The sequence below is a fragment of the Bos grunniens genome, chromosome 1, assembly GCF_055505025.1.
Source record: "Bos grunniens cultivar Pamir isolate PY7600 chromosome 1, Bosgru_T2T1.0, whole genome shotgun sequence".
NCBI lineage: Eukaryota > Metazoa > Chordata > Mammalia > Artiodactyla > Bovidae > Bos > Bos grunniens.
The window spans coordinates 20,396,279-20,410,121 of NC_141165.1; the positions used below are offsets into that span (position 1 = coordinate 20,396,279).

Genomic DNA, 13,843 nt, shown 5'->3' on the forward strand with positions numbered 1-13,843 from the left:
TCCAGTATTCTTGCCTGGAGAATTCCGTGGGCAGAGGAGCCTGGTGGGCTGCAAGTCCATGGGTTCTGAAAGAGCTGGACATGACTGAGTGACTAACATTTTAACTTTTACTAAATTACTTTTATAATGAGAATATTGTTCAAGTTAAACCTTATTTATAGTAAGTTCCCTTTAAAGTGACAGTAACAGCAAGATGGCCAGCACTTAGCAGCTAGACAAAAACCTTTTAGAATTGGTTTGACGCTTGACAGTCATGTGTTAAAATATTGTTTGGCAGTGTGAGATTTAAAGATTCATTTACTTTAACACTTTTTACTAGATTCTCTATTCTTGGGATGTTGATACGAGGGCAATTGTTGTCCTCAAACTGAGCATAGTGGAAAAGAGCTGTGACAATATAGTGTGCTAAAGGCTCTCTGATAGAGAGGTGAACAGACCATCCTTATGGTCTTGTAGAAAAAGTGGCTGTCTTAAAATCAGTACCATATGGCAGTCTATGAAAATATGGTGTGGGAGATTCAGGAAAAATTCTTAAGGTTAGCACTGTTACAAAATTTACCCATATTTTTATCTTTCAGGATTCAGCACAAAATGAACATTATTAAGGAAAATAAGGATTTAGCATGTTTCTACACAACAAAACATTCATGGAGGGGGAAGTAAGTATTTGTTGGTTTTACTTTTCTGTTCTTCTATAGAGTATTTTGAAAACTACTTTTTCTTTTGATATGTCTGGTTTTCTCTGTTTTCGGAAGGAATTTGGATAAGAATTAAAAGGAAAAGAAACCGATTATCCGTAGTCTTGAATGCTGTCACTTAAGGATGAGTTTTTGTAGTAGCGGAGTGTTACTTCACAACTTTATCACCTAGAGATGAGCCTACATGTTATCAATACATTTTCACATCCATTTGACAGTCAAAGAAAATATGCCAATTAGTGCATTTTGTATTTTTTCCTTTAACCTGTAATGAAATTTAAAAATTGGTTTTGATCTTTTCCTTGGGAGGGGTTGATGACATTTCTCAGTAGCTTGCCTGGCCAGACTGAGGTGTAAATGGTTCCTGTTTCCTGCTATAAAATGGATAGTAATTCCTAGCCGTCTGATTGATATAAGGATTAAATGAATTGATATGGAGTGTGTGAAGGTTTTAAAATTATACCTTAAATACATTCAGTCTTCAATGAATGGCACTTTCTGATCATTACAAAGAAGTTTAGTTTGTTGTCATTTTGAGTAGTAATTAGTAAAATGAGTATGCCACAGTTTGACAAATAGGTGACCACATTATTCCAAATCAGGCCTCAGACTAAGATAAAAACGTGACATGTGCACAAAACCATAACTTTAGTTCTTAATCCCCGCCCCCCAGCCGGAAGATGAGGAGAGAGAGTGCCATAGTTCTTATTCTTAACTTTCCATTTTTTAGGTAATAGTGTTGTTACTTCTTAGAATGGTGCAACATCTGAATTCTGTAGTGTTTCTGGTTTGCATTAATGAACTGACTAATTTTGAAAGATTTGAGTGTTTAATTTTGTTTCCTTTTAGAAGCTCTGTATGAGCTACTTAATTGTTATCCTTGTAGAATACTTGTCTTGAAATTTTTTTCTTCAGTTAATTTCATTAAGCAAAGTTAGAATATTGGCATATCCAGAGTAGTATGACTCTTTAATTCTTTCAGTAAACCTTAAAAAGTGTTGTATATTTAAATGATCTTTATCTTTTCCTCAAATTTTAGATTGCTCTAATCATCGTAATATAACTTTTGTTTTTTAAATGCAATTATAGCATTCTGTTGAATTCTAAAGAACAAAATAACTATAATACTTTTTGCTTTGCGAGCTTGTTGTAATTGTGATCATCTGGAAAAAATTTTTTTAATGTTCTTAGTGGTGACTATGCCTTAAGACAGTCCTTTTTTTTTTTCCTTTCCTTCTTTGTAATTATTAGGAGCAGAACTATCTCTGTGCTGTAAGCACAATTCCTTCCCTCTAATTCACACCTTGAAATTTGTTTTGTTTTTACGACACCTTTATTGATAAAATTTATATAACATAAAACTTTTAAAAGTGTACAATTCAGTGGTTTTTAGTATATTTCATAGAGTTGTGAACCATCACAACTCTTTTTAGAACACTTTCCTCACCTCTCAAGAGTACTCCTTTAAAAATATTAGCAGTTCCTTCCCTCCCTTCTCTTATTCCCTGCATCTGTCAGCCTCTAATCTATTTTCTGTTTCTGTATTTTCTTAGTTAGGACATCTCATATAAATGGATTCATCCAATATGTAATCTTTCATGACTGTCTTCTTTCACTTAACATGTTATCAAGGTTTATCCATGTATATCCAAGTACATGTCATTACTTCATTTTTTTTTATTGTTAAATGTATTGTATGGGTATGCCACATTTTGTGTTGATGGATGTTTATATTGTTCCTACTTTTTCTACTGTTATGAATAGAATAGCACTACTATAAATGTTTACATACAAGTTTACTGGTGAATCTATATTTCCAGTTCTCTTGAGTATGTACCTAGGAGTGGAATTGATGGTCTATGGAGTTATATGGAAGTATATGATAACTCTGTGTTTAACTTTTTGAGGAACAGGCAAATTGTTTTCCAGGTGGCTGCAGCATTTTATAATCCTGCCATCAGTGTATGAGGATTCCAATTTCTCTACATCTTAACCGACACTTGTTATTGTCTGTCTTTTTATTTTAGGCATCCTAGTGGGTATGAAATGGTATCTCATTGTGGTTTTGATTTGCATTTCCCTGATGACTAGGCTGTTGAGTATCTTTTCATGCGTATTTGCCATTTGTGTATATATATCATGAAATGTCTATTCAAATAATTTACCCATTTTTTAACTGGGTTATTTGTTGAGTTACATGAGTTCCGTATGTATTGTGAACACAAGTCTCTTATAGAGATATGATTTGCAGATATTTTCTCCTGTTCGGTGGCTTGTCTTTTCATTTTCTTGATGGTGTGCTTTGAAGTATGAAGTTTTTAATTTTGATGAAATCGAGTTTATCTGTTTCTTTCTATTGCCACTTGAGCTTTTTGTGTTGTTATCCATTACCTAATTCAAGGTCTCAAAGATTTATTCCTTTGTTTTCTTCTAAGAGTTTTATAGTTTTGATTTTGGGTAACTTTTGTGTATAGTGGGTAGTAGGGATCCATCTTTATTCTTTTGTATGTGGATATGTAGGGCTTCCCAAGTAGCTCAGTGGTAAGCAATCCAATCGTCCTGCCAATGCAGGAGATGCAGGAGATGTGAGTTTGATCCCTGGGTCAGCAAGATCTCTTGGAGAAGGAAATGGCAACTTACTCCAATATTCTTGCTGGGAAAATTCCACAGACAGTGGAGCCTAGTGGGCTACAGTCCATGGGGTTGCAAAGAGTTGGACATGACTGAGCAACTACACTTTTACTTTTCCTTTCAAAAGTCCTACATTTCCCAGATAGTGATAGTTATTTCATTATGTTATATATATTATTATGTGGCACTGAATCTTATACTATATCACCTATTTTATGTAGCCCTTCCCTGGTAGCTCAGCTGGTAAAGAATCTGTCTGCAAAGCAGATGACCCAGGTTAAGTCCGTGGGTCGGAAAGATCCCCTGGAAAACAGAATGGCAACCTACTGCAATATTCTTGCCTGGAAAATTCCATGGACAGAGGATCCTGGTGGGCTATAGTTCATGGGGTTGCAAAGAATTGGACACAACTGAGTGACTAACAACAACAGTTTTATGTAGTCAATTCTAATCTAAGTTTAAAGTATTTCTCATCGGTCTTATGAAATAATAAATGTCCCCACATTGAAATTTTTCTTTTGTTTTAGAGTTGTTATATGAACCTTCTCTTTAGAACATATATCTGCATACAACAAATTTTGTGTGTGATATGGGGGCTTTAGGGCCTTGGTTTTAAGAGATCCCGTCTCAACCCCAACATTTCAGAAAAATGTTATTGGTAGTGACAGTAAAGATGGTCAAATATTTTTCTTTCTCTTAGTATACCTAAATTAAAGATAACCTCTCCAGGTATTTCCCTTGGGGATATTCATGTCACTTATTTCATGTTACCTTTATAATAGTTTTCATGTTTCACTTTGCAGGCACTACTTATTTTTTAATGATTTGGGTCTGTTCACCATCATTGTAGACCCTTCAGCTGGCAAAGTAGCTTTTCTGCTGTGCTTGTCATTTTCCCACTTGTACACAATTAAATTTTATCTTTGTTCTAGAAACAGCGAGAAGTAGGAGATTTCATTAATAAAAAACGCTTTCTTTCATTAAAGAGCAAAGTTTCCTTTTTGACCTGGCAAGTCATTTCTGATAAAAGGAAGATTCATGCATTTCAGTTAAACAGAAGTGAAGATTCTCTACGAAAAACTTAAGAGTAATGTTGAATATTAGGTACTTAATTTTTTCCTGAATGGAAATTACATGGAAAATCTGCCTGTGGATCACTTTAATATTTGCATACATTAATTGCAGCAAATGCTCTGAATTTAAAAGTAGGATTTTAGTATCTGAACAGGACTTTAGCTTCACTACATTGGGATATGTCTGTGATAAGTCATTGGCAGATACCCACTATATTTATAGCCCCCTGGAATGACTTGATACAGGAAATTTGAGATAAGAGTTAAGGGTAAGGGAAGCTGGTGAATTTCTGATTCCTTTCTCTTGTAAGTAGGAATAGAGTTAGACAAGGAAGAGAGACTCTTCTCTTTAGCTGCCTGTTACTAACACACCTCACCAACTCTAATAAGTCTAGGAATCCTGAGGTTTTTTTCCCCTGCTTTGTTGATTTTAGCCCTTGCCCCTGCCAGCCTCTAAACCAGAGATATGAGTCCATCCTGAATTGTCTTTGTGTTTTCTTTGTACATCTCTTAGTGCTTATCAGGCAATCTTGATATTTGAATATCTTTCAGAAGTGCAAATAGGACCACATCTCCTTATAGGAATTTTATATTTTATGCACAATGTTCTATTAAAAGCACAGTCTTTTTTTTTTTTTTTAATGTTTCCTTGCTACTCTCTCCATACCTTCTACCCTCCTCCCCCCGCCATCCCACCAACTAAAGTACAGAATCTTTTCAGCAAATAATACTTGACACCTGGATATCCACTTGCAAAAAAATGAATCTAGGCCTGGATTCTACATCCTTCACAAGATTAACTCAGATTAACTCAAATTTCAGATCACAGACCAAAATGTGAAATGCAAAATTATAAAACTCCTAGAAAACATGGGAGAACATCCAGATTACCTTAGGTTTGGTGATGATGTTTTAGATACAACACCAAAGGTAATAGTCATGAAAAAATGAATTGATGAGTGGACTACATTAAAGTTGAAAACTTATGCTTCCTGAAAGACACTATCAAGAGAATGTGAAGACAATTTGGGAGAAAATAACTGCAAAAGATAACTGTTCTACTGTGCAAAGAACCCTTAAAACTTAACGAGTGAAAAAACAAACAACTTGATTAAAAAGTGAGCCAAAAATCTTACCAGAGACCTCACCAAAGAAAATATGCCGGGAATTTCTTGGTGGTCTGGTGGTTAGAGTTCTGTGCTTCCACTGGCCTGGGAACTACAATCCCACATGCCATGCGGCATGGCCATAAAAGAGAAAACAAGAAAATATGCAGTTTACAAGTAATTCGGGAAAATGCGAATGTAGAGTTAACTGGCCAAAATCCAGAACACTTGACAACTCCAAATGCTGGTGAGGATGTGAAGCAACAGGAACTCTCCTTTATTGCTGGTGGAAATGTGAAATGGTACTATCTTGGGAAGATAGTTCTGTGGTTTCTTACAACACTCAACGTTCTCTTACCATGCATGTGGGTGCTAAATTGCTTGAGTCCTATCCAGCTATTTGCAATCCTGTGTACCATAGTTTATCAGGCTTTGTCAGGGGGATTCTCTAAGCAAGAATACTGGAGTGGGTTGCCATGCCCTCCTCCAGGTCTCTTATCATATGATCCAGCAGTTACACTAAATTTACCCAGGGAAGCTGAGAATTTACATTCTTACATTGCACAGAAGCCTGCACACAGATGTTTATAGCATCTTTATTCATAATTACCAAACTTGAAAGCAACCAAAAGGTCTTTCAGTAGGTGAATGAGTAAATTAATATATGCAGACAATGAATATTAATCAGTGCTAAAAAGAAATGAACCATCAAGTCATGAAAAGAGATGGAAGAAACTTAAATTTAACTTAAAACTTAAATACTAAGTAAAGCTAATCTGTGAAGGCTATGTGCTGTATAATTCCAACTATATAGCATTGTAGAAAAGGGATACTTTATAGAAAGTAAAAAGATCAGTGGCATCCAAGGTTTGTAGCAGGGAAGAAAGGATAAATAGAGTTCAGAAGATTTTTAGGAATGTGAAACTACTCCATGATACTGTATTGGTAGATACACTTGGATCCCTTGTCCAAAGCATAGAATGTGAGACACCCAAGAGTGAACTCTAGTATCAGCTGAGATTTTGTTGGATACTGATGTATCAATGTACACTGATCAGATACAGATGTAACAAATCTCTCTGGTGGGGGTTCTTGGTAAAGGGGAAGGATGTGGAGGGGGAGGACTGGGAGCATGGGGCAAGTCTTTGTACCTCCTGTTTAATATTACTGGGGACCCAGTTCAGATCAGTTCAGGCACTCAGTCATGTCCCACTCTTTGCAGCCCCATGCACTGCAGCACACCAGGTTTCCCTGTCCATCATCAACTCCCAGAGCTTACTCAAAGTCCTGTCCATCAAGTCGGTGATGCCATCCAGCCATATCAACCTCGGTCATCCCCTTCTCCTGCCTTCAGTCTTCACTAGAAACAAGGTCTTTTCCAATGAGTCAGGTCTTTGCATCAGGTGGCCAAAGTATTGAAGTTTCAGCTTCAGCATCAGTTCTTCCAATGAATATTCGGACTGATTTCCTTGAGGATTGACTGGCTGGATCTCCTTGCAGTCCGAGGGACCCTCAAGAGTCTTCTCCAAAACCACAGTTCAAAAGCATTGGTTTTCTTTATGGTCTAACTCTCACATCCATACATGACTATGGAAAAACCATAGCTTTGACTAGATATAACTTTGTTGGCAAAGTAATGTCTCTGCTTTTTAATATGCTGTCTAGATTGGTCATAGCTTTTCTTCCACGGAGCAAGCATCTTTAATTTCATGGCTGCCATCACCATCTGCAGTGATTTTGGAGCCTCCCAAAATAGAAAAGTCTGTCACTATTTCCACTGTTTCCCCATCTATTTGCCATGAAGTGATGGGACCAGATGCCATGATCTTCGTTTTCTGAATGTTGAGCTTTAAGCCAACTTTTTAACTCTCTGCTTTCACTTTCATCAAGAGGCTCTTTAGCTCTTCTTCACTTTCTGCCATAAGGGTGGTGTCATCTGCATATCTGAGGTTATTGATATTTCTCCCAGCAATCTTGTTTCCAGCTTGTGCTTCCTCAGCCCAGTGTTTCTCATGATGTACTCTGCATATAAGGTAAATAAGCAGGGTGACAATATACAGCCTTGACGTACTCCTTTCCCTATTTGGAACCAGGCTGTTGTTCCATGTCCAGTTCTAAATGTTGCTTCCTAACCTGCATATAGGTTCCACAAGAGGCAGGTCAGGTGGTCTGGTATTCCCATCTCTTTCAGAATTTTCTACAGTTTATTGTGATCCACACAGTCAAAGGCTTTGGCATAGTCAATAAAGCAGAAATAGATGTTTTTCTGGAACTGTCTTGCTTTTTTGATGATCCAGCAGATGTTGGCAATTTGATCTCTGGTTCCTCTGCTTTTTCAAAACCAGCTTGAACATATTGAAGTTCACAGTTCATGTATTGCTGAAGCCTGGCTTGGAGAATTTTGAGCATTACTTTACGAGCGTGTGAGATAAATGTGATTGTGTGGTAGTTTGAGCATTCTTTGGCATTGCCTTTCTTTGGGTTTGGAATGAATACTGACCTTTTCCAGTCCTGTGGCCACTGCTGAGTTTTCCAAATTTGCTGACATATTGAGTGCAGCACTTTCACAGCATCATCTTTTAGGATTTGAAATAGCTCAACTGGAATTCCATCACCTCCACTAGCTTTCTTCGTAGAGATGCTTCTTAAGGCCCTCTTGACTTCACATTCCAGGATGTCTGGATCTAGGTGAGTGACACACCATTGTGATTATCTGGGTCATGAAGATCTTTTTTGTACAGTTCTTCTGTGTAGTCTTGCCACCACTTCTTAATATCTTCTGCTTCTGTTAGGTCCATACCATTTCTGTCCTTTATCAAGCCCATCTTTGCATGAATTGTTCCCCTAATTTTCTTGAAGAGATCTCTAGTCTTTCCTATTCTATTGTTTTTCCTCTATTTCTTTGCATTGATCACTGAGGAAGGCTTTCTTATCTCTCCTTGCTGTTCTTTGGAACTCTGCATGCAAATGGGTGTATCTTTCCTTTTCTCTTTTGCTTTTCGTTTCTCTTTTTTTCACAGCTATTTTTAAGGCCTCCTCAAACAGCCATTTTGCCTTTTGCATTTCTTTTTTCTCAGGGATGGTCTTGATTCCTGTCTTCTGTACAGTGTCATCAACCTCCGTCCATAGTTCATCAGGCACTCTGTGTATCAGATCTAGTCCCTTAAATCTATTTCTCACTTGCTCTGTATAATCAAAAGGGATGTGGTTTAGGTCATACGTGAATGGTCTAGTGGTTTTCCCCACTTTCTTTAATTTAAGTCTGAATTTGACAATAAGGAGTTCATGACCTGAGCCACAGTCAGCTCCCGGTCTTGTTTTTGCTGACTGTATAGAGCTTCTCCATCTTTGGCTCCAAATAATATAATCTATAATCTACCTGATTTCGGTGTTGACTGTCTGGTGATGTCCATGTATAGAGTCTTCTCTTGTGTTGTTGGAAGAGGGTGTTTGCTATGACCAGTGCGTTCTCTTAGCCTTTGCCCTGCTTCATTTTGTACTCTGAAGCCAAATTTGCCTGTTACTGCAGGTATTTCTTGACTTCCTACTTTTGCATTCCAGTTCCCTATAATGAAAAGGACATCTTTTTTGGGTGTTAGTTCTAAAAGGTCTTGTAGGTATTCATAGAACCGTTCAACTTCAGTTTCTTCAGCGTTACTGCTTCGGGCATAGGCTTGGATATGACTGTAATATTGAATGGTTTGCTGTGGAAACGAACAGAGATCATTCTGTCATTTTTGAGATTGCATCCAAGTACTGTATTTCAGACTCTTTTGTTGATTATGATGGCTTCTCCATTTCTTCTAAGGGATTCCTGCCCACAGTAGTAGATATCATGGTCATCTTGAATTAAATTCACCCATTCTAGTCCATCTTAGTTCGCTGATTCCTAGAATGTTGACGTTCACTCTTGCCATCTCCTGTTTGACCACTTCCAATTTGCCTTGATTCATGGACCTGACATTCCATGTTTCTATGCCATATTGCTGTTTAGAGCATCGGACCTTATTTCTATCACCCGTCAAATCCACAACTGGGTGTTGTTTTTTCTTTGGCTTCTTCTCTTCGTTCTTTCTGGAGTTACTTCTCCACTGATCTCCTGTAGCATATTGGGCATCTACCGACCTGGGGAGTTCATCGTGCAGTGTCCTAACTTTTTGCCTTTTCATACTGTTCTTGGGGTTCTCAAGGCAAGAATACTGAAGTGGTTTGCCATTCCCTTCTCCAGTGGACCACATTCTGTCAGACCTCTCCACCACGACCCCTCCGTCTTGGATGTCCTCACACTGCATGGCTTAGTTTTATTGAGTCAGACAAGCTGTGGTCCGTGTGATCAGGTTGGCTAGTTGTCTGTGACTGTGGTTTTAGTCTGTCTGCCTTCTGATGCCCTCTCTCAGCGCCTACCATCTTAACTTGGGTTTCTCTTACCTTGGATGTGGGGTATCTCTTCATGGCTGCTCCAGCAAAGCGCAGCCTCTGCTTCTTACCTTGGACGTGGGGTAGCTCCTCCTGGCAACCCCTTGGACCTGGGGTAGCTCCTCTTGGCAGCCCTGAGCTTGGACTTGGGCTGCTCCCTCAGGCAGTGGCCAGATTATCAGATCCCTTTTAAATTTAATTGATTAGCTAATGTGCCCCAGGGACCTAGTATATCTTCTTCCTTCTTTCTGCCCAAAACAGATAATTTTCTTAGGGTTTCTGTGTCCCTGTTACACCCTGGAATGCAATCTTAGAAGCCAGCTAAAATGCTGTTCTACTGCCTTTTTTGCAGATTCTGAGACGTTTTACTGCTTGCAAAGGTTTGGTTAAAATGATTAGTTATGTGACGAGTACAGATTTGCTAGTGTCACTCTACAGTGACATAGACGAAGTTAGTGAAAGTGAAAGTCACTTAACTGAGCATAGCTCAGTTAGTGAAAGTGAAAGTTGCTCAGTTGTGTCTGATTCTTTGCAAACCCATGGGTTGTACAGTCCAGGAATTCGTCAGGCCAGACTATTCAGGTATGAGCTAAATCTAATCCCTTATGATTATACCCCATGGAAGTGAGAAATAGATTAAAGGGATTAGATCAGATAGACAGAGTGCCTGAAGAACTATGGATGGAGGTTGGTGACACTGTACAGGAGGCAGTGATCAAGACCATCCCAAAGAAAAAGAAAGGCAAACTGGCAAAATGGTTGTCTGAGGAAGCCTTACAAATAGTTGTGAAAAGAAGAGAAGTAAAAAGCAAAGGAGAAAAGGAAAGATATACCCATTTGAATGCAGAGTTCCAAAGAATAGCAAGGAGAGATAAGAAAGCCTTCCTCAGTGATCACTGCAAAGAAATAGAGGAAAACAATAGAATGGGAAAGACTGGAGATCTCCTCAAGAAAATTAGATATACCAAGAAAACAGTTCATGCAAGTTCAGTTCAGTTCAGTTCAGTTGTCGTGTTCAGCTCTTTGCGACCCCATGAATCACAGCACGCCAGGCCTCCCTGTCCATCACCAACTCCCAGAGTTTACTCACACTCATGTCCATTGAGTCGGTGATGCCATCCAGCCGTCTCATCCTCTGTCGTCCCCTTCTCCTCCTGCCCCCAATCCCTCCCAGCATCAGTCTTTTCCAATGAGTCAACTCTTTGCATGAGGTGGCCAAAGTATTGGAATTTCAGCTTTAGCTTCAATCCTTCCAATGAACACCCAGGACTGGTCTCCTTTAGAATGGACTGGTTGGCTCTCCTTGCAGTCCAAGGGACTCTCAAGAGTCTTCTACACCACAGTTCAAAAGCAAAGATGGGCCCAATAAAGGACAGAAATGGTATGGACCTAACAGAAGCAGAAGATATTAAGAAGAGGTGGCAAGAATACCCAGAAGAACTCTACAAAAAACATCTTCACCACCCAGATAATCACAATGCTGTGATCACTCATCTAGAGCCAGACATCCTGGAATGCGAAGTCAAGTGGCCCTTAGAAAGCATCACTATGAACAAAGCTAGTGGAGGTGATGGAATTCCAGTTGAGCTATTTCAGTCGTAAAAGGTGATGCTGTGAAAGTGGTGCACTCAATGAGCCTGCACATTTGGAAAACTCAGCAGTGTTTTTCCTGGTTCCAACAGGACTAGTTCCAACAGGACTGGAAAATGTCAGTTTTCATTCCAATCCCAAAGAAAGGCAATTCCAGAGAATGCTCAAACTACTGCACAATCATATTCATCTCACATGCTAGTAAATTAATGCTCAAAATTCTCCAAGCCAGGCTTCAACAGTATGTGAATCGTGAAATTCTAGCTGTTCAGGTTGGTTTTAGAAAAGGCAGAGGAACCAGAGATCAAATTGTCAACATCCGTTGGATTATCGAAAAACTGACAAGAGTTCCAGAAAATCATCTATTTCTGCTTTATTGACTATGCCAAAGCCTTTGACTATGTGGATAACCACAATTGTGGAAAATTCTGAAAGAGATGGGAATACCAGACCATCTGACCTCCCTCTTGAGAAATCTGTATGCAGGTCAGGAAGCAACAATTAGAACTGGACATGGAACAACAGACCGGTTTCATATAGAGCACGGGGTACATCATGGCTGTATATTGTCATTCTGCTTGTTTAACTTATATGCAGAATACATCATGAGAAATGCCAGGCTGGAATCAAGATTGCTGGGAGAAATATCAGTAACCTCAGATATGCAGATGACACCACCCTTATGGCAGAAAGTGAAGAAGAACTAAAGAGCCTCTTGATGAAAGTGAAAGAGGAGAGTGAAAAAGTTGGCTTAAAGCTCAACATTCAGAAAACAAAGATCATGGCATCTGGTCCCATCACTTCATGGGAAATAGATGGGGAAACAGTGTCAGACTTTATTTTTGGGGGCTCCAAAATCACTGCAGATGGTGATTGCAGCCATGAAATTAAAAGACACTTAGTTATGACCAATCTAGATAGCATATTCAAAAGCATAGACATTACTTTGCCAACAAAGGTCTGTCTAGTCAAGGCTGTGGTTTTTCCAGTAGTGATGTATGGATGTGAGAGTTGAAATATGAAGAAATCTGAGCACCAAAGAATTGATGCTTTTGAACTGTGGTGCTATAGAACACTCTTGAGAGTCCCTTGGACTGCAAGGAGATCCAACCAGTCCATCTTAAAGGAGATCAGTCCTGAGTATTCATTGGAAGGACTGAGGCTGAAGCCGAGACTCCAATCCTTTGGCCACCTGCTGTGAAGAACTGACTTACTGGAAAAGACCCTGATGATGGTAAAGATTGAAGGCGGGAGGAGAAGAGGACCACAGAGGTTGAGATAGTTGGATGGCATCACCAACTCACTGGACATGAGTTTGAGTGAACTCTGGGAGTTGGTGATGGACAGGGAGGCCTGGTGTGCTGCAATGCATGGGATCACAAAGAGTCGGACACAACAGAGTGAACTGAACTGAAACCATGGTGGAGGTAATGAAGATAATGGTGACCTCCTTCAAAAGTTCCCATGCATGCACTACTATACTCAGTTCCCCCAAACCTACAGAAGGCCACTGCTGACCCAGGCCTCTGCCGGAGACTCCTAGATGCTCATGGGTAAGTCTAGGCCAGTCTCTTGTGTCTCGGTCACTTCTCCTTTCTCCTGGGTCATGGTGTGCACAGAATTCTGTTTCTGCCCTCCAGGAGTCTGTTTCCCCAGTCCTATGTAAGTTCTGGCAGCTCTGTGGTGTGGTTAATGGCGACCTCTTCCAAGAGACTTATGCCATACCCTAGTCTGCTGCACCCAGAACGCCTGCCCCTTTTGACCACTTTTGACCCTTCCCTCCACAGGAGACACTCAGAGACAGTTCTCTTTCAGTCTCTGTGGGGTCTATGGGTTCTGGTGTGCAAAAGGTTTGTTTGAGTTCTCTGAGCCTCTCTGGCGGGTATGAGGTCTGTTTCTAAACTTGATTTCGTCCCTCCTACCATCTTGCTGGGGCTTCTCCTTTGCCCTTGGGAGTGGGGTATCTCCTCAAAGTGGCTCTAGGGCTGTGCAGTCACTGCTCCAGTGCCTACTGTCTTGCTGGGGCTTCTCTGCCCTTGGTTGTGGAGTATCTCCTCACAGTCACTCCAGCACCACACTGCTGCTGCTGCTGCTAAGTTGCTTCAGTTGTGTCCGACTCTATGCGACCCCATAAGATGGCAGCCCACCAGGCTCCCCTGTCCCTGGGATTCTCCAGGGAAGAACACTGGAGTGGGTTGCCATTTCCTTCTCCAATGCATGAAAGTGAAAAGTGAAAATGAAGTTGCTCAGTTGTGTCCGACTATTAGCGACTCCATGGACTGCAGCCCACCAGGCTCCTCCATCCATGGGATTTTCCAGGCAAGAATAC

The 13,843-nt window shown here is 40.0% G+C and overlaps 1 protein-coding gene across 2 annotated transcripts in view; it reads left to right on the top strand.

Annotated features, from left to right (window-relative positions):
- The window catches only part of DNAJC13 (DnaJ heat shock protein family (Hsp40) member C13), a 162,744-nt gene that overhangs the window by 28,562 nt on the left and 120,339 nt on the right, over positions 1-13,843 (top strand). For both annotated transcript variants that reach the window (XM_086351611.1, XM_086351531.1), the window contains exon 2: positions 579-659. In XM_086351611.1, coding sequence (XP_086207737.1) covers positions 592-659 — 68 coding nt within the window. In that variant the 5' untranslated portion in view covers positions 579-591. The remainder of the gene's footprint in view (positions 1-578; positions 660-13,843) is intronic.